Source organism: Varroa jacobsoni, unplaced genomic scaffold, assembly GCF_002532875.2.
Source record: "Varroa jacobsoni isolate VJ856 unplaced genomic scaffold, vjacob_1.0 scaffold_745, whole genome shotgun sequence".
Taxonomy (NCBI): Eukaryota; Metazoa; Arthropoda; class Arachnida; order Mesostigmata; family Varroidae; genus Varroa; species Varroa jacobsoni.
Window position 1 is genome coordinate 127,894 of NW_019213647.1, and position 26,007 is coordinate 153,900.

The window sequence follows — 26,007 nt, forward strand, 5'->3', positions numbered from 1 at the left end:
ACAGTGTCATAAATAGGTTCGTACTTAAAATTCGCAGACAATTTTCGAAGTTTTCGATGGCGCGTGCTCCTATGTTTATCGAATCGTGTGTTTTCTGCGGTGTTTCGAAATATCATTCCGCGCACTGACCGCCTGTTGTGTTCCAGCTGATAACAAAACGTATCATTGGCAGGTAATAGGTCTAGACGAATGTGTAAGTAGATACCCAATTAGGCAGACGGACGAGCTACTACAGACCAATGGCACCATTACGACCGTCAACAACAACACATGTTCGGTCAGTCTTTTGCTGAGCCTCTGCTATGCAGCTCAGCACTGCTGTATAGCGGATACCGACTGATCTATGTTCTAGCCACTGTTACTGGCCTGTGGGCGAACGATTTCAGTTAGCAGCGGGGTTTTACGGCAGACTCATGTATTGCTGTTGGACCTCTAATCTTCAAGCAAAAGCAGCCTGATTCAAGAACTAAAAAGGTGGCGCTTCTATTCAAAGATTTATTCAATGTTTTTGTTACCTTCACGTGAAGTTATATGCGGAAATTTAACAAGAAGGACGAGCTAGATCAAAATGATAATTGTTAATTTATTTCTCTGTTGTCCTCGGTAGAGTGCTGTGAAGATTATATCAAAACAGTAGCACGACAAGTGAGACAAGCGTAAACCACAGTCCGGTGTCGAACAATGGAAGACAATGCAAAATAGATAGCGCGAAAAAGGTACGTGTAAAAGTACTTGCTTGCTGCCAAACTAGGGCTGTGCTGTAGAGTCACCGCCGTGCTTGTGAGATTGGCTAAAAATGCTTCGTGGTGAAGAGCTACCCAGATAGATGTGAAAGGCGCGGAATCGGACAGAACTGTGCAGGAAAACGACAGCACAAGCTGAAGGGCGAAATGGACTTTACACTGGACAAGGCCCTACTGGCCAAAATGGGTGAGGCTGAAAAGAAGTTGTTTATCTATGAGTGGCTGTGTCAGGTGCATAAGAATCTTCACTTAGCAGACAAGGTAAGATCAACGTTCCACTAGCCTGTATAATTGATTATTTTTCTGCAATAGTCGTTACAGTATTGTATTTTTCCCAGGTGATTAAATTTCGACTCAAGTAGAACATATTTTCACTATCCGAGGTAAAAGTAAGGAAGAACGGTTAACAACACGTCACAAACAACCTTCCGTAGAGTATTTTGTAGGAAGTCTGTTTTTGCTGCACATTGCGCGTGTAAGATGAGTCTTAAAAAACGTACTACGAATTTTACCTCAAAATAAATGATGCAATAACGCTGACGATATGGAACACGTACTCTTGCTGAAATTAAGGACTACTTTGACAAATGTAGTGAACCCTTGCACATTTTTGAAAGCCGTCGGTGAAACGTAACTAGCCATATGTAGCCAAGATTTTTCACCTAGATAAAAACATACGAATAAAATGTTTCCGTTTGTATATTGGCCTTTTGTTGTCTACTTACAACAGAGAAGAGAATAACCGTACGGACTGAGCTGTCATTGCTAATAAACCCTTATTCAATCTGTGCTATGATCAATTACAGTAATAGAAGATGCCTTGTTTGTTGTTCATCAATGGTGTTAACATCACCCTTCCTTAAATTGTACCAGTTTGTTCGTGGCTTCTCGTGTTTTATAAAAAAACACAGAGGTGCTCAATGTTTTTAATTGGGAAATGTTTTTTACCTCACCACTTCTATCACTACTGTTCTAAAAATTATTAATCTCAAAAAGTGGCCGGTGTTTCCCCTATCGGTCGCCTTATTTTATTACCTAAATGATTTCGATTTATGCTCTGTATCCCTCAGTTGATTTTTGCTTGCTCGACATCGTCACCCAAATCATAAGCTTTCACTTATTGCCTATAAATATTAGAGGCTTATAAACTATAGATATGAAAGGAATATATAAAAATAATAGTTGTTGTTCGACTATTTTTTTATTTTCCCAATCAGAAATTTGTAGCTTCTTTATCCTGCAGCGTTTGTTAAGTATATTGGTTGTCCGAGCCAGTTTAAGCTATATCCAGCTGATATCAATTATTGCGACTATTTGTTCAAAAACTTTTTTTTTTTTATAAACCTACTTCTTTGTGCAATCGAAAACACGCAGATAGGCAGGAATCCTTTGGGGAGCCCTGAGCTTCAAGTTTTTATTATACACATACGCTTTCGTAGCGATACTTTGTTTGACCCGTTGGTGAGATTAATATTGAGGCCCCTTTCGATATTGCGTGGGTCGACTTCCGATGTGTCGCTTTTCATCAACGCTTCCCGTTTCAAAATATTCAGTAACCCTCCTTATATTTAGTTTAAGGCGTTTTTTTATCAAGACAAAATAATCACACCGATATACCGCTGCTTAATTTGGTCATAGATAACATTGAGAACCCTACTTTATTTGAAATGCGTCATGGATCTCTACTGTTATCAATATGAGTGGGCGAATGATAAAACGAGTTGACCGAGTCAGATGTCTTGTTAGCAACGTTTGACTTTAATAGTGATTTTTTAGTTCATTCTACTGCACGTCGTTTTTAAACACATTTGTTACAGTTATATATTTAAGCTAAAAAATAAAGGTTTAGTTACATTGATCTGTATTTATTTCTAAGTAAACGAGAAAGTGCTGCATAATTTACCAAAATGAGTTCTTCCGTTTTACTTCCTTCAGTATCCGGCCACTGTAGTTCGAATAAGTCATGATACAAGTATAAACATGGGTAAGGTGGATTTATCAAGCTTTCGTCATAGTATCGAATTATATGAACAGTTATATGAAGTTAAATTGGAAGTTCCATTTGCTGGCTGTTGTGAAAGAAGTAATGAGAAAAAGTCCGGGGTGGCTATAACAGTACTGCTTTAGCAATTTATCATCTACGGCAGAATAATCGGACACACCATATCTGGCATTCAACAATTTATAAGGTCAATATTTTACTCTAAATATCTGGAATAAATGCACTTTTGTCGGCACTTTTTTAAAATTTTCATTTAGCTTAATCTGTTTGTAAAACGTATATATATATTATCACATATATATATATGTGATAATAACGGACGATTTGGGATTGGATCACAGTAAGAAAAATTAGTAAGCTGGTTGATTATGCAGCTTAGTTTCCAGATATGAATTTCTTTATTGGCTTGGATGGTCGAGTAGTAAAAAAACAAAAAATTGTATTCGATAGAGGTTACCTTGGTTTGATAAGGAAGCACCTTAGAGAAGCATGGATCTTACAAATAATAAACTAGCCCAAGTTTGGAATCTTGTTTTGTAATTCGTATCAACATCTGTATCTGTAATAAAGCAAAGATCTATATTTTTGTTTATAAGCATGCTTTCAACGTTGTTCGTATATCGTGTTTATTGTTTGTATGTTGTGTGTATTGTCCAAGTTGGCAGGCTACACGGACCAGTACCCTTGTTTATCTAAGTAATTATCTTTATTGCCGCCATTATTATGGCGAAATAAAAAAAATGGACCGGCAAACAGAGAATAGTCGCGGATTCGAATAGAAATACTATAGCAGTTCTATATATATATACAGCATTCTATATGTAGCAGAAATACTATATAGTTCAAACGTTGTTTTGCTTCGAATTTTTATTTGCATTCCATAATAATAATTATTAAAAAAAATTAGATATTTCGCAGATTTAAGAATATTTATTTACTAGTAGTTATGAACATCAAACGAAGGTGGTCTCAATATATTCATGTCTTAGGTCCAGTTGCTATCAAGCTGGCGTCCAATCAAAATATTATGATACTACCTACAATTAAGCCGAAAGAAAGAAGGAACACAGATGTTCGTTCACTTTATCGAACTACTATATCTATTTTTTATGGGCTAGTTTATTAACGATTTGAGGTTTATGAACACATTCGACCAGTGTGACTAAATGCACTTACCTAGAAAACGACTTTTATAGATTCTCTCGCTTTTTTGCAGCATCCTAGGCCATCGTTCTAAAAGCTATCGAGAATTCTAAAAGCCTCATACATTAGATCAATATATATAATGTCATAATATTACCTCAATGCAATGTTATACACATCGCTTCATTTGCAATGATTCAGTTTCTCTCTGTTTGTCCCACTCTGTTCTAACTTCTTGTTCTAATGGATAGATTTATTAGTGTAACTAAAGCGTCACGCTCTTGGTGCTGTGGCAAACGCGACGTGCATATCTAACGCTTAGTGGCTTGTACAACATTGGTTTTAAGTTATGTCTCAAAACACCAAGATGTACGCGTGGGGCTTGTAGCATTAACGTCCCTCATGAACATTTCATGATGAGCAAGATCTTGACGAGTTTGTGCAAATGAAAATACAACACGAGGGTCAAGAAAAGCAGAAAGATCAATATTGACTTCGGGGATTAATTTTCAGAGGTCCTACAGCCTCGTACCGCCTGGGAGAAACAGTGAAATACTGAAAGAACCTAATCCATTTTTAAGTTGTGCTGGTTCGAAATCCTTATGTCCGCGTTAAGAGTTGGCCTGGAGAAATACATATGTCTGAGACAACTGAATGTCACTGTTTCGGCTGGTATGTGACGTGATCCCAACCTTCAAAGAATTCACCGGTTGTTAATTTTCCCATACTCCTAGGTTTATGTGGGATAGTTAACTTCTGCGTATCCAACTAAATCGCAGTGGTGAAGTTGGATTGGATATTACGATATAGTAGACTACGTTTTAAAATAAAAAGACAACAAAACTAATCAATCCATCAAACTATAATCGATTTAAAATGATTTAATTTTATTTCATAGGCGGTCATTAAAGTTCAACAAAAACCTCTCGTCGAACAGCTGTTGGCCCTACTCGAATCATCATCGCCTGGTCCTCCTGTGCGTCTTCTTATTGGGTCCTGCCTAGCGGCGTTGTTCGCTCAAGGGGATACCTTTGTGTTGTTCGAATGCGTCAATCGATGTAATGATTCGCTTAAGCACGAAGCAAAAGTTGCTCGTCTGAGCGCCATTACTGCGCTTGGCTGCATGTACGAGAGACTCGGTAAGTAACAAATCGTATCAAACGGTAGACAATACGGTGTTGGTGCATTCCATATCTACACGGTATATGGATAGAGTGAGCAAGCCTTACATTGCAATGATTTCAACTGAATAGCAGATTTTTAAATATCTTTGTGATTGTTAGTACATAAGTAAATTCTGTCGGAATATGCCTATTAATTTACTTAATGGATTTCTGTTATCGCTATCATACAATGTTTCTCTTGAAAGGCGGGGGGTGTGAGTTCGAGAAAGTCAATTCGGATATAACTGGAAGCATGTGACTGTTATGTCATCAGGGTATGGTTAGATTTTAGCCAGTTTAAACAGAAATCGGAGTTAGATACACAGAACGTAAGCAATTAGTTTAGTGTGCATATTTTGGCCATTTAATTAATCGAAAATACGCATCTGATGCACGTTTTCTGAAAACCAACTGATCTGTAACGAGCGTTTAAGTATGGAGTTCCCAACAAGAGTTAGTTAACTGTAATATTGGTATTTCACGTCTTAATGGTATTTGACCCGATCTTTTTCCGTCAAAATTATGAATTGTTCTGCTTTTTATCGATTCCATGGGCCATCCAAGCCCTTGTGTTAGATAGATAGTTTTAGAAAATGGTGTATTATGATTTGCTTTCGCTTTTAGATTATGATAATTATAATGGAAACTATCTAGCTATAGCTAAGAGAAAATCGATTGTCGAAACGCGCAGCACACGCGCGCATAAATCTTATGATAGGCAGACAGGTCAGGAAACAATGGGTATTGCTGGGAGTACTTTTCTAACACAACTTCAGGTGAAATCTGGCCCTAGTTTAAAGACAATTACCCAGTGCTCATCGAAGGTTGGTTAAATATTCTTACAAAACTCAGATTTACAATCCACTACAACATATAGCAAAGATAGGTCAGATCAGATCAGTTTTTGAGAACGACGGCATGGTAGAACCAAGTGGCAACCCTAATAACCAGACGATTTTGGGAATGGCACAGTGTACGGACCAATCAGTATATAAAGTATGTGGTTCATATATTCTCTGAGGTTGTGTAGTAAGCTGTACGCTTGGTTGCGTATTACTGCCAAACGGTCGACTGAGAGTGATCTTGTAATATTCTTGACAATAAAATATCGTTTAATAAAAAGAAGAAATTAAAAGCAAGTATATAACTGCATGGCCCATAAAAGCAGGAGACACTAAACAATCTAAAAAAACGTTCTTTACTTTTGCGTTTATCGGAAAAAAATTCATTTTCGAGAAAGATCCGGCAAGGCTAATTATAATATCGTTCAGTTGAGATCAATTCTTGATGCGTGAAAGCAATGCGTAATCATGTCTGAACACCGCGGTCGCTGTACTGATTAGTTGCTTGTGTATTCGCTACTTGTATTCGCATATTACTAGCTCGAGTTCAGTTGGAAGGGAAAGCCAGCCAAAACCGTACGAGTTAATTTATTAATACAGGTGCTTATTTGTTTCAGGCCGTATGATGGGTCGTTCGTACGAGGAGACTCTACAAATGTTGCTAAAGCTTCACAAAAACGGTGACTTACAGACGCGGCTTGAGATTATCACTTGTCTCCACAAACTGCTTGTGGGTGTGGGGAATGCAGCTACACAATATCATCGTGATATAGCCAAGGTAACCTTCTTTGGCATGATTTTCTTGAATCAGTGAGTGAGAGATTTTATCAGTTCAATTTTAATCTCTTTTATGATTGTCGATTGTTTGATGATGATGATTGATGATTTGATAAAGATGAGATTAACCTATAAGACTTTGGGTTGACATTTTTTTTTTATAGTTCAAAACCTTCCGTTGTTGGTGTTTCTTCTAGGTTTGACCCATATTGGTGCTGCAAACAGTTATGTCACGGTCAGGGCTCCATTTACTTTTCTATGATAAAAACCGAAAAAAATGTACATTTAACCGATGCGACAATTATAATATCTGTACGCGGTCATAATGACGTTAAATCCAGCTTAGTCGAAAAGAACGCGAGTGACCTAGTGGCAAAAGTGTGCATCCAATTGGCTTGAGTATCGTCAAGGCCCTTAGTACATTTCTATTGCACTCCATGCTGGAGCTAGATAGAGAATAATAAAATGGGATGTCTTTCTATTCAGAGAGAGTGGCGTTCTTCCAGACAGCGACGACAGGTACATAAACACTAATAATCTGGCTGTCGGGGCGGCAAATGATGGCTTCGTTTTTTTGAGCACTCGCAATCTATTTCTGAGACAACACCACCAATTATTCCCTACCAGTGGTCACAGTTTTAGTGAAAGCTAGTTGATACCAGAGGCGTTCATTTTATCAGCTGAAAATGCTATCTGGCTGACCAACACTGTTCTTGTTATCATTGTTGTGCTGTTGTCGTCGATGTGGTGTGTTGGACCCAATGCGTACACCCATTATCCGCGCAGTCCTCTGCTGCAATCAATGGTGGGGACACTTCTTGCCCCTATAAAACTTGCCCAATCACTGCTTTAGTGGTTACCGTCAGTAGCCTAATGGTTAAAATGACTCACCTTTCAAACTCATGACACGGAACATCATGCACGGATACGTTGCCTACGCGAAATACGATCTGTTTTCCTCATAATTAATGCTAGCTTAGAAGGTGGCATTTTTACTGCTGCCGGTATGATGTCTCTGGATCTAATATAAGAAGCCTCCAAGCGCGTAAAGAAATATAGTGGACATAACCTCCCCAAACAAATTTGTTTTTAATACAAAGGTGCTGTTAAACAATACGGTAGAGGCGATCTATTGTTTGAGCTCGGCTGGGTTGCTGTTGCAGACAGTGCTGTCGTTGTCACTGCCTAGTAATCAAGAGCGCGACAGCGTTCTGATGACAAACTAAAAAACAGTTTTCCATCTGTGCTTATATGTATGTGCCTGGATCTAAAAAGCTACAGATCGCTTGATCGAGGTCTATAACTTCACATCGTTTCGAAACATAACTTTTTTATGAACTTATAACTTACACATTTTATAACTTATAACACACAAATTTTTGCTGTTAAGTGTTTTCTTTAATGCAGTATCTTCGATGGTAGATATGTGACATGGAAATATAAGACAAAATTAATTTTTACTACTGATTTGAACAGCTGATGTTGTTTTGACAGACGCATACTTTGAGCGTTTGTGTAGAAATTCTATTTCTACTTGAACGTTTTGTTTTAATAGAAAAATAAGTACCTAAATGTTTTGAGTTATACATCCCGTAAAGACGTTAATCCTTGATTGGGAGTAAATGCATAAAAACGTTAACCTACGTTAATTTAAAATGTAATTATACAAGCGGGCTCAATATATTGACCACAAATAAACCGCCTACCATTTTCATGACAATCTTTTTACTAATCTCCCAATGCCATGTCTCTAAGTACGTCCTCTTTATTCTGTTGTATTATTTGTTTGTTTTGATTACTGGATTCTCCTTAAATCCCATCTTATGGTTTGGCAATTTGTATTCCTATTTGATACCATAATTTTATCACTCGTTGTTCCGGTTAAAGTATCCTTACCGACCCTTCGCGGCAGAATTGACATGTTTGCAGTAGCAGTGAGTATGAAAATATTTTATTGGCTTTGGACATGTACACTTACCTATCGAAAATTAATTGTAATACACGAAAAAATAGCCATCCATTTGGTATCCAAAAAATTATTTTTAGGGCTACTTCAAGTATCTGTACCGTTTTTATATCGATCGATTTAAAAGCAAATAAGGAAAATAAAGTTGTGCATACATAATAGCGAGTTCTCAAATCTACTCATTGAGAAGTGGAAATATCACGTCAAACATTTCAATTATCTTGAAGAAATACAAAAGCCTAGCAGAAACAACATGCTTGGAAAATGAAAAAGCACGAGGTTACCAAAAATAAGACCTGAGATATCTTGAGTAATAAGTCACGCGTTGTCCAAATGGTTTACACTGACGTTGAACAGCCCAGACTGTATTTTCGGGTCAGAAAGGTCGACAATCTCGTATTGGAATGACAGCATAGGAGCTGGATGGTTTCGTCCATTATTAAGGCACGCGTGGGACTTTGTCGTTTCGTTACTATTATAATTGCTACTACTGGCACGGACATGGCCGACCAACAGATGCCATCCTTTCGTATCGAGAGTGTGTCGTACATACAGCTTTCAACTAGCTGGCCTCTGGGTAACCGGAAAACGTTCCTATGCTGTACTACAGACTGTAGGCATTTGATCATTTAACTATGCGACAACATGGCTGCACTTTATGGGCCATGTTGTGTCTTGAAATATTGCGTGGGTGGAATATAAAGTGGATATGATAAATCTGCAACCAAGGTACTGCAATATCGCTTGCTTTTAGGAAAAAGAAAAGCTTTGTACCGCTGGTCCATGTTTATTGTGGCTGCGTGAGGGCACCTGTAAATGGTAATAATGTTGGGAAGTCTCGACAGTTGGAAACGTCGAAATACAAAAAGTTTGACTTGATTGCATCTTTATACATCTTTAGTGAAGTTGCTTATTATATGCTGACGACCGATCAAAAAATAACAAGCGGGAACGCCTGCTTGAATTTAGCTGACAGATTTAGGTCGTAGGTTAGTTTTCCGAGAAAACTTGGGGTCTCATGCTCGATTTTGATGCAGTTGTTAGCCATCTTGTTCGGTGGCCTAGTTCGATCAAATATCGTTCTATATATTTCTGTAAGTCGGTATCTGTTCGGTAACACCTCTAGTTCGTAGTTTCGGTAAACTTCATATTGGCTTTCTGTATTTATGGAGCGGCGCGAAGTTCATTTTATGATTAAAAAAAAACCCTAGAAATCGGCCCTCAAACCTATTTCGGGCGTGGTGAACACTAATTCATATCTTAGGTTTTCAAAAAAAAGTTTATTAGGTTTTTTATACGTTTTTGTGCATTTTTGGTTTTTGCGTGATTTAGAGTGATTTTGTGCGATTGTAATGCACTAATTCTTGAAGAGTATATATATGCTTCGTTAATTCGTTTTTGACGGGTCTTTTTATTTTAAATTTCGCGGGTCTTTTTAGGACCGGAATGGCTTTGATGGGTACAAAATATTTTCAGTGGTTCTTACTAAAGGCAAACTTACAAATATGAGTATGGATGAGATTTTGGCTTATTTACATTATACAGTGGCGTTAGTGCTTTGATATTTTTATATTTACCGAGACATGTCAGTGAGCCCTGAGGCGTGTTATACGAGTAGCACTGGTGAGCAACACGTTCAACACAAATAGATTTTATTCGAACATATAAGCCTCAGTATCGCGGGTACGTAAGAACAAACGTACTATGGAAGAGAGACCTATAAATTAATGTATGGCGTTCGAGATAATTTTCCACAAAAGCAAGTAACTTATATAAAAGCACACATTTTTCTTTTTAGGTATCCTTTTAGTGTGATTTACGCCTACTGAACGTATTTTGTTTGCTTCATCAAATAACAGGAAGAAATCAATAGAAACCTCAATTTGTGAGATTGACTTTTATTCTATCCTCAGTATTCGCAAAATCAAAGCAATCTAGCGGGTGGGTTGGTCTCACATTTTATTTTCAAGTAAATAATTTTGTTATGTAACCAAATCATATTTATTTTTGGCAACATACGGGACATGAAAATGTTTACTTTTTAGATTTTGGAAAATACAGGGTATTTTTAAAGCACCCTTATAAATCTCTGATTAAATTTGCTAAGCCTTACATGTACCACAATGATTTGATTCGATAGACTTTTCTGTTTGAAAAAATGGAAAAAGTGATTTGACAGTTAAAGTAGCTGATTCTACGTTCGTTTGTTGTTCCGATGAACCACGCTTTGTAGTTTTGTTGTGTTCTATGGCCCGCCAAAGTATCGTTGCTTTAGTCCAGATCTGAAAAACACCGTAGCACCAACAGCCGCGCCATATTGCAGTATAGGTTTCAGTAAATCTACTAACCAATTTTTCTTGCTGTGTATTAATTTCGTAACAGAGTATTTATATTTTTGCTATGAAATTTTAATTAGTGCTGTACTGGCGATTGCTTAAGGGAATGAGTAAACCACGTTGGTGCTATAATGGTGGATCTTCATTCCTTTTTTAAATAAATATACTTTGAATATGTTATAACTATTATGACCTCTCAATGGGTGGGATATGAAATGTAAAAGCGTTGCCAAAAGTATTTCCCAATGGTATCGTGGTATTTACACAGAGCCCTGATGATTCATTGCAAATCTATCCAATTGCAGATTGAGGCACAATGGTCAATTGATAAACTGAGCTTACAGATAAAATATCCATGGGAGGAATAACGGTGAACATATTGGTGCTTTCTATTCAAACAGTCTGATGCTATTTGATGTTCCTCTGCATTGAGTACAAACTATGCCTATTGTACAAGGCAAATGAGCACGGGAGTTGTTAAGAACCCCAAAAAAGTCTTTCTTTTATTATCTGCCCGTATTATCCTAGGTCGTAGCTCTGATTCGGCTATACTTTTGAGAGTTCCTTAGACATCCTCTGAAGAGTTGCTGGAAAGGAGCTTCTCGCAAAAAGACCTTCCCGCTGAAGACAAATGTTTTCTTTACTATGTTATATAGGAGTCTTTTATTTGCTGCTGGTATTGATAGGTTAACATTCGGAAAGACCTATTTTGGTGATTCCACCAGTTGCCAATCACAGATCTTTATTTATAAACGGGAGACGCCATTGTTGTTATATCTGGATAAACTACCGAGTAAATTGTTGAACCTTTCTTCTTTTATTTTCCGAGATTTGGTTGCTGTCAATTTTTTTTAGGTTAATAAACTTGTTCCAATGATTGCTAGAGGATTAGAACTTTTAAAAAAAGCTCTTCATTATAATTCGTTGCACTAATTAATGCTTCAAAAATATGTAGCAGACAACTGCTAAGGGTTATCATAAGTTTTCGTTGGCATAAGCACAACAAGCATTTACTATTAAAACCAACTCAAATTTTATATCTTCGTATTATATTATCCCGCAGGAAATAACAAGTCGCTAGTGATAGTTGTGGTGAATGCATTTACTTAAACGTTGTTTTACACACAATACTGCTTGTATGGCTATTTGTCTAGTATAACACGCACAAACACACACCCATATGTGTTTCCAATGATCATTCGGGTATAAAATTATCAACATTTCCCATAACGTCAATAGAAGTTAATTGTTACTTTCTTCGTTCAAATGGTTGTCGTTATATCTACCAGTCCACCAATCAGTACTATTTGTTCGTACCGGTTCCCTCGATGCCGGCATTACACTTCGATCAGCCATAGTTGGTACGAATACTGTTAGTTGAATGCTTTAGTAGTCGCGGGCAATGAGGTGGGTAGACGACTATCCGATGAAGCGGCATGTATATCCTGCTGACGCCTAGCAATAATTATTGGCGAGCCTCGTCGATTCAATTCTGACTAGAATTGCCGTCAGTCTCGATTGCCTATCATGATATTAGACGCACTTTTACATGCGGTCGCCATCGTCGCCGCTTTTTTGAGTTTCAGCTTTTTGTATTTTTATTTTAGCTATGTACACTGAGCTGAAGCCAATAATAGTCATTCGCCTTTCTCTCACTTTCTTTCTTTTTTTCGTTTTCAAACGTACACGCACAAAAAGGCCGTCATAGGTTTAGCTAAGCATTGCTTTCGTTTGAAACCCTATTATTCGGGATCGAGAACATCGATGTATTGCTGTTGTTCAGGTCGCTATAGTAAACGCAATAAGGATCACACTATGCTCGAAAATGTCGGAAAAATAGGTGGCAAGCAGCATTTGTGGTTTCAATCGACTGACGCTTTAGCTTTTTTTGAAAAGTGCATTCGACAATATTCGTTATTTGGGTAACACCATCTAGATCACTGTAGCAACAGAAGTACAACAAGAATAGACACTTGCTTCATGAATGATATTGGCTACCATAATGGAGAAGTCTGCTTTATATTCTATGTATTACGTTTACAAGAAGCCGAAGAATGCTTACGAGGACTATTTTTCCGCCCTTAAACTGCAACTTCATTAATACAGCAAACACCATTCTAACATAACCCATATCAATATACTAGGCACTCTAATTCGATGGTCCATATTTGCTGCGAGCTCATTGAATTTTCGTTTTCTCACTCATATATCTAGCTAGTACACTGGTGCATCAGATTTTTGCACCTTCTTGGGTGCTTTCCGAAGTTCTTCTTCGATGCGCTCAACTTCGACAGCGCTGAATGAAGCTTCTTGCGGTCTCGCTGGAGCGCTAATTGGTCGACATCGGTTGATGCCACGGAAAATCCTCGCGAACAGCGCACTGAGAAAAAAGAAGAACGCGGTGAACATGGTTCCACGAGGTGAAGCCTCTGAAACAACGGCGGATGAGTCAAGCTCAGTGCTTTGCTCACGAAAGCTATACATTTATGGAGGTTAAACGAATAAACAAAGATAAAAAGGTCGATAATATAATAATTATAGTTACTATAGTGTTTATGGACGCTGCACAAAAATGCAACCCTGAGTAGAACTTTTAGACCTTCTGCACCATTACCACCGTTAAAGATTAAACTCAAGGAACAGTAGGCCAGCATACTGAGAGGCAGTGTTAGTCACACAGCCGTTGTACGCACTCCGTGTTTCATGGGAAGTGAAGGATAGCTTAACAGGGTTCTTCGGATTGGCTGAATGGCCTATCTGGTCAATGCTCGGACCAATAGTTATCACGCTGTTAGGCAGAGCTGAGATGGCGGCCGACAAGAGCAGCAGCGGGCTGTTCCATTTTAACTACGACTACTACTATCCTATCAAAATGCAGTCAATATGCCTTGTCGCCTGTGCCAGACTAATAACAGTTGGTGCAGGCCCCGATGCTTACCATAGCATATCTATGTATGTTGGTATCTGTCTGTCTGCCACCAGGACGATCTGTCGTTATGGCGATCCCGTCGTGCGGCAACGTCGAAGTGGGAACTTACGAGGTTTTTAGTACAGCCGGTTATCATTTGTGACTACGGATTCCACCATACATGCTTTTATATATATATATAATATATATATATATATATATATATATATATATATTCGGACCGTTAATACACTTCGTTACTGTAGGAAATAACTGTGGCAACATTAGGCAACTAAGAAATAGCGCAGTCGGGTCTATTGTGATAATTGTTCAATGTTACTTGCTTTGAATACCATATCGTAACGAAAAATAAAGTCAGTAGCTCTGCGTGTTAATAGCAGCATTATGATATTTGAAGGTGACAATAGCAGGAACAAATAATCACTGGCAAACAATAAGGATGGCATATTTCCTTAAAATGTTCTAATTTGTTGTTGGTGGCGTAAGAACTTTTTTTTTGTCAGTGTATATATATACATGCTGTCACTTCGCTTGCTTACCATCGTTAGTAGCTTCATCATTGTTAATGAGCACGTCATCCCCTCCATTGACGTACACTACCTTGAAGTCGGGTCGATTTTCAACCCGTGGTACGGAGTTCTCCGTGGTACTGCTAGGTTGGTGGCCAAAAGATGTTGGCGGCGCTAAAACCGATGGTACCTCTCGATTGTACTTGGTGAGTCGGGACTCCTCGAGTTCATTGTATCCAGCGGAATGCATCGACACAAAGTGCTGTGTCATCCCGACGACGCCGTCTGCTGGCTTACGTCCGTGACAAGATCTCGATTCGGCAGGAAGCACTGTCCTTCCGTTGTGGTAAAATAGGCTCAGATGTAAATAAATTAGCCGCACAACGTAGTTGTGGTAATACTACAGTTACAATTTCACCAAACCAACGCTGATCATCTACGTGAAAATTCACAGTCATAATATTACAATCGAAACAGTGAAACGGTCGTATCGTTTTGTACTGCTGAGCGGCTAACAAACTATCGCTGAGTAAAGAGGCACTTGCAGCCAATACCAGCGACGGTAGAAGCACTCGCAGATAGTATTCTGACCGCACACTTGCATTTGGTCGACGCAGACACAATTTCTGTAGTCAGAAGAGATACACGACGTTATGAGCGAATGATCTGTGGGCAAACAATGGACCCATCCAGCCATTCAACCAACAGCCGTTAGCCGATGCTGCTGCTAAACTCTCGCACGCTCTCTCACTCGTTTGGTGCTCCTGTAAGGGGAAGGCTGCTCCTGCTGAACTGGAAGAGCTGAGGTAACTCCAGGCGGCCAGTTAACTCTATTATTTTTGGTTAACAGGTAGGCAGGCAGGTGAATAGGAAGCCTGCTAGGTAGGTTTTTGTTCGCTCCCACCCTAACAACCAGGTCCGTCAGCAACGCAGCTAGTAGTAACTCACAGCAAACGACACGTAGCAACTGGAAGTAATCTTACAAGATTCCTTTATACAACATGCAGCATGAACATAAACTGAGCGTTTACGACTCGATCAAACAGTCCACAAATAATGTTGTTATCTTACCGATACAGATGCATTAACGCCCGATTTAGTTATTACTAGTTTAACACTATTAATTATTAAGTCGGAGCAGAATAATTATGCGGTATGGCTTGGCAGCGTATACGAAACGTAGCAAAATCTAGTGGGTTAAAAAGGTGTGATACTAACATGAAAGTAAAGATAGTTAAGCGGCGCGGGAAACAAGAAAATTATTTCTTGAAAACATTTGTGACCTACGATTTGGCGTCCGTATAAATATTGTGAGGAAGATTTATAGAAAATCGACACGTGTTGACTTTCCCTAAAAAAGACAATAACATTTTATGACTCCATGAGAGAAGAATCATTGGTTTGTAGCGTACGCTGTTAGGACATTGACGCGTCACTATCGACATTAAACTGTACCCAAGTCAGCTTCAGTTGTTTAAACAAATACATATGTAAGAGCTGCTGATTTAATCCTCCACTAAGCATTACCGAGCCACTAGCAACTGTTGTAAAACTGTGATTTGCCAAAGATAAGATGCCTACCAATAATACTACTAATACTAAAAAATAGGGTACGCGCATATGTTAGAATGTATCTGTTAATCAAGGTTTTTTTTAGAAATGCCTTCAATGTATAAAAAGGGATATGCAAGTATACATGGCATAATGTTCATTAGATTCCATTATGTGCTTAGAATTTGTGAAAAAAACTATTTCTGCGTAATATATTTTGTTTCAATGACATCAGCCTTTGAGACTTCTGGACGACTTACGCTTACTGTCGGCAATATATTGTTTCTTCCATGTTTCTATATCGTTTATGCCTTTCAGTCGATGAAAGGCTGTTTAGCAGATCGGCAGCTGGTCATACGGGAGCTGGCTGCTGACACTTTATGCAGAGTTGCTGGGCCCGATCTCGAGGTTTTGCTGTCGCTAGCATTGCGAGCTTTCGAAGGTGCTGATTATAGGACGAGGCTTGCTTCTGCACATCTTATTGCTACTGTCTTCAGCAATTCTGTAAAGGGTTGGTATTCTACCGCGACCCATTTCCCGGAATAGAAATATCTCAATGCTGTGTGACTCATTATGGTCACGCGCTATTAAGGCATCGTCCGTTCGTATCAAGGTATAAATCAGAGGCGCCTAGATAAACAAGTGTAAATATTAATTGAAATTAAGAGCTTGATGTGGTACCGTATTTACATGATCTACTTTCCATTAGGTCTTATTTGAAAATGTCTCAAATATCAAAACCTGTCCGAGTGGTCATAGAATTGTTATTCAAAATCCCATATAAAATGAACCGAGGTACAGTTTTATTGTGTGGACTGCTTATTCATATCGCTAGGATTAAGAATACTAACTAGTTAAAGAGCAAAGAGCATACGTAATTTTCTCACTTGTTTTATTATCGCGGCAGCATCAGGGGACCACCTTAGTCATCTGCTCGCCCCATATGCCTACAATTCAGTTATTAGCAGATTTGTAATCGGGTCATCTTACAAAGATCATTTTTTTGCTATCTGCGGATTGCAGTACGTTATTATCCATTATCATATACTGATGTAGAAAAATGAGTATTTCTAATCCGTAATAAAAATAATTCATAATTGGCCGCCAGTGGCCGCGTTGCAGCAATTATATTGCCGCCAGATAAAATGAAAACTAAGGAAGTGATAGAGGCTTTGCCCTAAATTTAAAATATTATATGGTATTCGGAAAAATGTGTGAAATCTTATTTTGAGGGGCTCAAATTTAGATGGTCTACTTTACATGAATAGATTTCTTTGTGGTCTTTAATATTTTGAAAGATTTGACTTCGGTAAAATAGATTGACTTTCGGTGGCAGTAGAGACTTAATGGAATATTGTTTTTGGTGTTTTGAACACTATTTGCATTTGATATGTTAACTTTATTGATATTAGTTGATTAACGTCCTAGACTAGATGCACTAAGATCTCTTGTAGATAGCGTGAGACACATGATGTCTAGTAGATTCAGGACAAGGAAGGCATGCCCTGTTGCGAGCTGTCGACCTACCGTCTAAAGCAATGCTTAGTGGTAATACTGCTTGTAAAATGCCTAGAAGATCTGTAGATCATGAAAGCTACGCGGGACACAAACTGAGAGATAGGCAGAATAAGCAAGCCAGAAATTTATCCTGGGTCCGACGTTGTGTTTATTTTTCGGATCTTTATTTTCAAAACATACTTCTAAAGCTGAATAGTTTCGGTTAAATAGAAACCACTTGCTTTTGGCTTACAGCAAAGCAGAGGAGTCTTGAAGAATGTTTTCAACTTTTGTCAACGGCGTTTGCGCGCGGCAATCTTGGCGGTCTATTCAAGGGCACCGAAGGAATTCGAGAAACACGAGCAGGAATCGCACATGTGTGTAAATGTGTAAAAACGAGTAAAATTTGTTTACGTACGGTTTTTCGATGTAGAATACAGATACGCGATCTGTGCAGGCCGTGACCTATGCAATAATATCTAGCGGACGAAAGTACGGGAAAAAAGCCGAGCTGCTGTATCCCTGAATCAGGCCATAAAAAGGACATGGATTCAGTTGCATACTAGTGTATATCTTGGAACTACCATTTGTCTGACTAATGATCGTCGTTTTGTATTCTTCATCTGTCGCTCTTGCGCGAATCGGATTATGCCGTTTGTTACAACAACTTTCTGTCGGTATATTTATACCAGGCATACGTGTTCTTTCTGGAAAAAATGGGAGGCCTCTTTGTGGAGCGACACCTGAAACATATCATGACACATCTCATTGAGATGGTGGCCAACCCGAAAACCACCGCTCAGTCGCATTTGGACTCGGTTTTCACCCGAAGCTGTGTGCTATTTATTCTACGATCTGTATTCGTGAATCTGTTAAGTGACAAGGCGCAACGATCGGCTTGCCGCGACCTCGGTCATATTCTTCTGAAACAGCTGAATCAGCTAAGCGGACCCAATTCCCTCATCTGTATTTTTGAAGTCGTCTCGATGTTGGTGCTCAGCCTCGAATCGACTGTGAATTCCGTCGTGCAAGATAGCTCCGTTGGTCTAGTTGAGATCACTTTCAGCGCACTGACAAATTCGAATAATACCGTTCGAATATACGCAGCTTACCTGTTAAGGTGAGTTTCGATATTTGTTACGATATTCCGAAGGTAACTCGTTTCTGTTTAACTTTACTATGATTTGACGTTCAATTCCTAGCTTGTACTCTACGATACGACGACTAGCTTCACTTCAAAAAACTTCAAAATACGTTGTAAATTCTTAATTATGCAAACAACAAGAAATTACGATATATTTTCTAGAAGTACTTTATGGTTTCTCTTCAGATGGATTACACAAGCTCAACCGGCACTACTCTCGCCGGTGATACAACGCTGCATTGATCAGTTTGAGGTGATGAAATCATCTGCTCCATGCATCGTAGGTTATTCGTGTGCTATTGCGGCTATGCTTAGCTCTAGCGACGTCACATTATCACAGCTTACCAACCTAAGGAAGTACAAATTAATTTTTTCAATCTCTGAAGAAATGCTTCGCAGCGCAAAGAATGACGCGAGCATTGCGCTTCTGCGAGCCCACAAAGGTCAGTAGGCTACCCAGTGCTAAATCAGACTTGATTTTTTCATGTAAAACTGTACTGACAAATAGAAAATCTTGAATTGATTTGATGGGAAATTAAAAGTCATCATTTGGCGTCGAAGAAAGGGACCTGTTGCTAAAAAAATTAGGGTTCTTTTATTTCAGGTTGGCTTATCATGGGGTCAATCATGGGTTTAGGGCCTTCCACAGTACGAAGCTTATTACCTCGTTTGTTACTACTCTGGAAGAGCTCATTTCCTCGGACTCACAAGGACTTCGCGATGGAGAAGAGTCGGGGCGACCTGACAACGTGGGAGTGCGTGCTAGAAAATCGCGCAGGTGCTCTGGCTACGATGTCGAGCTTCTTAAGCCACTGTCGCGAAATTGCCAGCGAAGAAATTATGCGTCGATTATTGGTGCCTATCGAGAGTGCGCTGTTTATGGTGTCGAACCTCACTGAAGTTATCAAACAATATGGTCCGCCACTAAAAGCGTCCGCTGCCATGGTGCGCTTCCGGTTGTATCAAGTGTTTCTACAAATCCCGCCAGCTATGTTCGAGTCAAGCTATAATGCACTGTTAAAATTAATTGTTACCGATATTACATTAGCCGATCATGCCCAGTCAACCACAACAACATCCAGATTGCAAATCAAGTATATGAGCAATAAATTTTATGTCAAAGAAGAACATAAGATGATTGAAGAGGCGGTATATGCTGACGGAGCTCTCGAGCACGATTTGACGTACCTTTACCGGAAATGTGATCACAATATTCAAAGAAAACCTCTTCCGCTTGGAGTGAGCTTGATTGATGCCGCAGTCGACCTCTTCGGATACATGTTCCTTCATGTACCAGACAAGCATCGTCAGCAAGTGGTACTGCATTTTGCTGACTGTATACGACATAATAGTAAAAGGGTTGACTCGGTCTATACGAACGTACTGGCTAGTCTGTATGTCTCAATAAAGTCATTAGTCAAAAGTCACTCGAACCTTGCAAGCCCGGAAGTGTCCAAAAGTATACTAGATCTCAGTATACCTGCCTTCAGTAGTCAAAGCGAGCTTGTACGTCATGCAGCAGCCGAAGTAATGGGTTATACAGCAGTAGCCTCGAGTAGCCATCAAATGGTCAATGACGCTTGGACAAAGGTAATGGAGGTGCTGAAAAATGGCAAGGATCCTGTATCGAAAAGTGGCCATGCTTTGGCTCTGGGATATCTACATCGTTACACGGCAGGATACATGTCCGATTCACAGCATTTTACTGTTAGCCTTAAGGTGCTTCTACAAATGAGTCAGGATAGTTCGTCGGTCATGTTGCAGAACTGGGCACTCTTCGGCCTGAATCTGCTGGCATATTCAGGAAGCTCATTCCGTCTACACGTCGACGTAGCACTTTCAGTAGTGCTGCAAATGATGCTGAGTACACCTAGCGCCAACATCGAGGTGCACCAAAACCTTGGGCGATGCCTTCAGACTTTTATTGGTTGGTAATTAAATATCTATATTATACCGTAGTGATTATGCTGTTTGTCGGGTTGTTTAAGTGGTGTATATCAGTGGAGTGAATTAAAAGCTTTGATTAGATTTTATGTAGTCGCGATCGAAAGCAAGTCACAATGCGCAGAACTTATTAAATGTAATAGAAAAATTGTCGGATATAGTCAGTGTGCTTCGATCGCACTACGATTTCCGTCATAACCATTCATTCGGGCAAATGCTTCTCTTTAGCTTTGACAAGTGGATAGCATAATTGATTCCTAGAAAGCGTTTCTTTTATAACATTTAAAATATGATTTTCTGCGAGAACCACATGTGTCGATTTAACACACGAAAAATCATGTTAGCTACAAATAAATAAGGGTAGGTGTAAATTCTATTTGCCATGCGCCTGTCTTTATTTTCACAGGCACTTTGGGACCCGAGTTACAAGTTTTGGAAAGTTCAACACGCAACCTACGGATTGGATGCCGAGTTCTTCAAAATCACTCCGACCCCGTAGTCAAATCAGAAGCTCTGGGAGCGTTGCAGCAACTTCAGCTTTTTGCTCCCAAGGATATCAGTATTGCTCCAATTCTATCCTTCTTATGCGTACGTAGTAAAATCTTACATTTGATATGTATACTTTGTGGACATGTACATAGCGCGTGTTTTTGTTTGTTTAGTATGGGAGCTTAGTACTATTGTATAAGTCCCGATTTAGCGCAGTGGCTCAGACGGCTAAAGTCTGCCGATTGGGGTCCCACAAAGTGACGCATGTTTCGTGTAGGCCCAAGCTGATAGCACAAATAAAACGCATATTGTCTTTAGTGGTGGTGTATTTCGTTGTTTCGATTCATGCATATAGATGTCGAAATAACGAGTGTTTCCAGGTTGAGTTCTTGTCAAGGAAAAAGGTCAGATGGTAAATTAGTAACGTTTGGCTTTCAACTGATCTCTGACTTCCTCGAAACTAACATTTGTTTATCTTTGTGTGAATTTGCAGAGTTCGTTGGAGAGCGAACATGTTACCCTTCGACACTCTGCCATAGCATGTTTAAGGCAGTTCCTCCAACGAGACCCTATGGACATCTTCTACCGGATCGCGGATAATCCTCCGCTACAAGATACTACATTACCCTTTGTAAGCCAGGCATGATCTCTATTCGTACTGTCTTATACTCTGTGTACTACTCATAGCGCCGCGATAATGTTCATAACATACAAATTCCCTTATAGATGAATGAGCTTGTGAAACGTAGGTTGTTGTCACATCTGTGCATGACGTGATATACACTTAGACTTCACTGCGTGTTGAAGATGAACTCTGGTAGCTTCTGTTGAAAATGAAGAAATGTCGTTGCTTCCTTAGGTTGAAGATGACGTTCGAGGTCTTCCATGGGAACGCGGATTGATTCTCGTGGCATTTAGTCTTATGGACATTGAGACGGAACAACGGGCCGTGGCTCAGTTACGAGATATACTCGTTTCACTCTTGTCACTCTCTTGTCTCGCAGACTGGTTATCCATTTGTAAGCAGGTGCTCGCTGACACCGCTATTGAGTAAGTTAATACGAATTGCGCAAAACTGTTGATGCTGCTGGCCGTAGCTGGCTAATACGGCTATTTTGTGCAAATTGACTCTGAGCTTGATATTAAAGAAGAAAGATGTTCTGTCCATCAAACAATTAAATGGGAATTGTTCTACGTAGAGACGAATTTCTGTTTCGATGTAATTCCATTTCATTGCATTGTTTACTTAAACTCTTTCCTTATGTTTAGCGGCGATGGTGATGACGGTGGTGACAGCAAGCTGGCCAACGCAGGCCTGAGTGGCACTGAGGAAGGCGACACCGAAGATGCGGAACAACAATTCCAGCAGAATCAGGAGCCCGATCCGCATCCATGGGTAGGACCGCGATGGAGGACCAAAGCATTTGCTCTCGAATGTGTCATACGACTAGTGCAGTTATGCGACGGTGACCGAACTCACTTCAACATGACATTAGTAAATATCTAAAAACCGTTGCACTTGGTGCTTTCGTTGAACAAAACATTTTATCCGAGCGCTTTCATATATGTGTGAAGTTATTTCTAATGTAGATAATTACTGCGGTTGAAGAAAACGTTGATAGTTATGAGTCAATTCTGGAATGGTTATTTTAGTTGTTCACGTCTAGAACGATTAGTATTAAAAATGATAAAGATTTCATTGTTTTTTTTCAGGCTCGACAAGCTCAAGCGTCCTTTCAATCGTCGGGCCAGAAACAGTCGTATCTTATCCTACACGTATCAGAACTTATACGAATGGCTTTCATGGCGTGCACGTCGGATGCGATACAACTTACAGTGTCAGGCCTGAAGTTACTACAAATGGTTATTGATCGCTTCGCTGATGTGCCTGAGCCGGAATTTGAAGGTCACATGATACTGGAGCAGTTCCAAGCGCAGGTTGACGCGGCCTTACGACCCGCCTTCTCAGCCGGAGATACACCTTCTGAAGTGATCGCTCTTGCGTGTCACGTATGCTCGACTTGGATGTGCTCGGCAGTCTCTAATAATTTAGCCGCTGTTCAGCGTGTTCACACCCTTTTAGTTAATTCTCTCTATAAAGTTATGGCACGTCCATCGGCCAAGGGCGAGCTTAGCTCACTTGAAATCCTCTCAGTGTTGAAGGCTTGGGCCGAAATGTACATTTGCGGTAAAACAGTCAACCCTAGCTTGCTCTCTTTAATCGAGCCTGATATCCACCACTTGTCACAATACTGGCTAGCGTTCATGAAGGATTATGCCATGTTAAGCCTGCCCAGTTCGCTAGCCGGACAGCTTCCGCATGACGGAGGAGCGTTTTTCACACACGAGGTTGCGGAACATTGCAAACATTACTATCGCGAGTCGTGGCCACCAGTCTTGCACGCTGTTTGCCTTTGGCTGTGTAAGGAAAATGGCTTTGAGGTCATACGCAGGCGCAATTCTGAAGACGCCGAGGTTCCTCAAAGCTTCTTGCTGCCGAAATCAAATGAGGAACCTACAAAGCGATGGTTCTGTCTTTTGTATGCGGTGTGTTCTGAGGCACTCTACAATCGGAGTGAATATGCGCTTTTTGCACTGCAGAGTCTCAATCTGTTGATTAGGCACGAGTTATGCGATTCGTACATAGAGCAAGGCAGTCTCGTCGAGCTCATCAGCATCTTGCACCGTACATTAATCACCGAGACACAAACGGCCTGTCGAAGCCTCGTATTAGACATTGCGCACGAAATCGCCCGAAAATTGATGGCCATGCCCTCGGCAGAAAACTCTGGGCCAGCTTACAGTTTGCTGAACCTTTCCTTATGTACCGCTGTTATTCATTGCCCATCCTTAAGTGAGAAACTGTCCAATATTGTTCCTAAGCTAGATCCTAGTGTAAACGACATGTCTGATCTTCAACGGGCTGTCATGCTTTTGAACGCCGTCCAGCAGATGCTTCAACCTGATCTTGCCGTTGAGGTTTTGCCATCGATACTGCACATCAATTTCACTCTTCTTCTTGAAGGCTGTATTGGGGGTTGCATCTTGCAGAGTCTACGAACCATGTGTTCGATCACAACCTTCGATGAACAGCCAGACCTTAAGAAAAAATACATCAAGAACCTTACTGCCGCCCTACATTATATGCTAGTCGGCTGCAGCGATGATGAAATCCTTAAGCAGACACCTCGAGCGTCCTCGATTCTTCTGGCGGTCGCAATTTTCATCTGTGCAGCTCCTACGCTGGTCACCAGCGTCGCCAGCGTCCAGGAAAAGGTGCTTGATTTGTACGAGCGCGCGCTTGATTGTGACGATATAACTATTGTTCGAACGGCTGTAAGTTGCATTCGCAATATATTTGGCCACACGAAACGTAACGTGTTCATTAGGCAGTGGTCGGAAAAAGTCTATGGCATACTTTTGGAGACGCAGGATGCATCATTAAGTCTTGAATGCGTCACGTGTCTTCAGACACTTTTAGAAGTAACTTCCGCAGAGCATAAGCTATCGATTCTCAAGATTCTCGTCACGATACTTCTTAGCTTAGCAGTCAAGAAAACCTTGTCCACTCAGACTGTTATCGATATTCTTACCTCAAATCTATCGGCTTATGGCGGCGATCTAAAAAAGATACTTGGAGAAAGCCCTGCATTGAAGCAACAGCTAGAAGGGCTCATTAAGTCACGCCAGGTCGCAGCTCAGGCTAGAGCCCAGGTTCCTACACCGATAATCACGCCAAAACAGCCTACTATTCAACTTAAAAGTGACTTTAGTAATTTTATTAAATAGAAGTATGGTATATATATATATATATATATATATATATCGGAAGGCCGACCGACTTTTATATAATATAGACTATAATAGTTAGGGCTACAAAGCGCCATAAAACATTTATTGGGAGGCTGTTTACTATTTCAATAGATGTATGATGGTGAAGGCGTGGTATGTCGAATGGAGATAGCCTATATTTGGTAGAGCTGAGATTATTACTATTATTATAGTTTGCTGAACCGCGCACTACAAAAATGAAGCTATGGTGCGCTATACATATATTTGAATACCAAGGTAATAGAAGAAAAATAAAGCTTTAGACAAACATGGGCTCAAGTCCATACCTTCACTCTATTGTTATTGTACGCCAGCCCGTTGTTTGCGTTGCTCTGGGAATCAATATACGCTTAGAATAACTAGCAAATCGGTCCAAACACACGTGTGCTAAAGTGTTTAGAGAAAACGTGGACAATCGATAAAGACGCAAACCTAATTGAAAGACCTAGACAAAGGCAAAAGACTATATTAAATAACCGTCAACGGTGTCACATTAAAATAAGATTAAATCTGAAGGAGATGAGATCCCACACGATTTTCAATAGATCTGTATTTAATACAAAGCTTAAGACAGTTGACGAAAATATAAATAGAAAGTATAAATAGATATTCGACGAAAAGTTCAGTTCCGAAGCAAAACCTCGGATTCAAACTGGAAGTAATGTTGTAACCATGAATTTAAAAGGGAGCGAGCTATCCAGACGGTGACCTGTGAAGGTGTATAGAGGTCGAAAACGTGGACAACCTAAGACGATCTGGTAAGGCGATCAAATGAAAAAGGTACAAATATGTGCAATATAAAATTATAAATTCGCTGAAATAAAGCACTGAGAGAAAGAAGAAAAAGAAAAAGGAATAGAAAACGGTACAGTCCATGCTGGAAAACTAATATTTTCTAATCTAGAGCGTGAAAGTTAACTAGAATAAGCGTTGAAGGTGAACGCCCCCATATTTCGGGCAAGGTGTGATATGAACAAAGCAGCAGAGCTGAACATATCAGCCAGTCACTGTGTAATCGCGAACATTGAATCATTGGAGTATCTAATGATTGACAGATTGACAGACGTGACGAGAAAATGACGAGTGAGTATTTTGACTCTAATAAAACTAAGAACCTGTATACTGCTTTTATGGAGTTACA

At 39.8% G+C, this 26,007-nt stretch overlaps 2 protein-coding genes across 4 annotated transcripts; one reads left to right on the plus strand and one right to left on the minus strand.

The window, feature by feature from the left end:
• Positions 1-29: 29 nt before the first annotated feature.
• Positions 30-26,007, plus strand: LOC111263209 (HEAT repeat-containing protein 5B). Its single transcript, XM_022838110.1, has 14 exons — positions 30-474; positions 608-1,004; positions 4,787-5,027; positions 6,511-6,671; positions 16,280-16,472; positions 17,714-17,835; positions 18,151-18,578; positions 18,789-19,045; positions 19,207-20,529; positions 20,953-21,134; positions 21,529-21,666; positions 21,895-22,085; positions 22,305-22,530; positions 22,749-26,007. The coding sequence occupies exons 2-14, from the start codon at positions 891-893 to the stop codon at positions 24,822-24,824; spliced, it is 5,652 nt and encodes a 1,883-aa protein (XP_022693845.1). The 5' UTR covers positions 30-474; positions 608-890; the 3' UTR covers positions 24,825-26,007.
• LOC111263211 (uncharacterized) lies at positions 9,497-15,376 on the minus strand. Of its 3 annotated transcripts, XM_022838115.2 has the most exons (3): positions 14,441-15,376; positions 13,911-14,005; positions 13,267-13,352 (listed from the first exon to the last, which is right to left on the minus strand). In XM_022838115.2, the coding sequence occupies exons 1-3, from the start codon at positions 14,679-14,681 to the stop codon at positions 13,302-13,304; spliced, it is 387 nt and encodes a 128-aa protein (XP_022693850.1). In that variant the 5' UTR covers positions 14,682-15,376; the 3' UTR covers positions 13,267-13,301. The 3 variants fall into 3 exon arrangements, with proteins under 3 accessions (XP_022693851.1, XP_022693847.1, XP_022693850.1); XM_022838116.2 differs by lacking the exons at positions 13,267-13,352; positions 13,911-14,005 and adding an exon at positions 9,497-10,918 and having other exon boundaries at positions 14,441-15,370; XM_022838112.2 differs by lacking the exon at positions 13,911-14,005 and having other exon boundaries at positions 12,054-13,401; positions 14,441-15,353.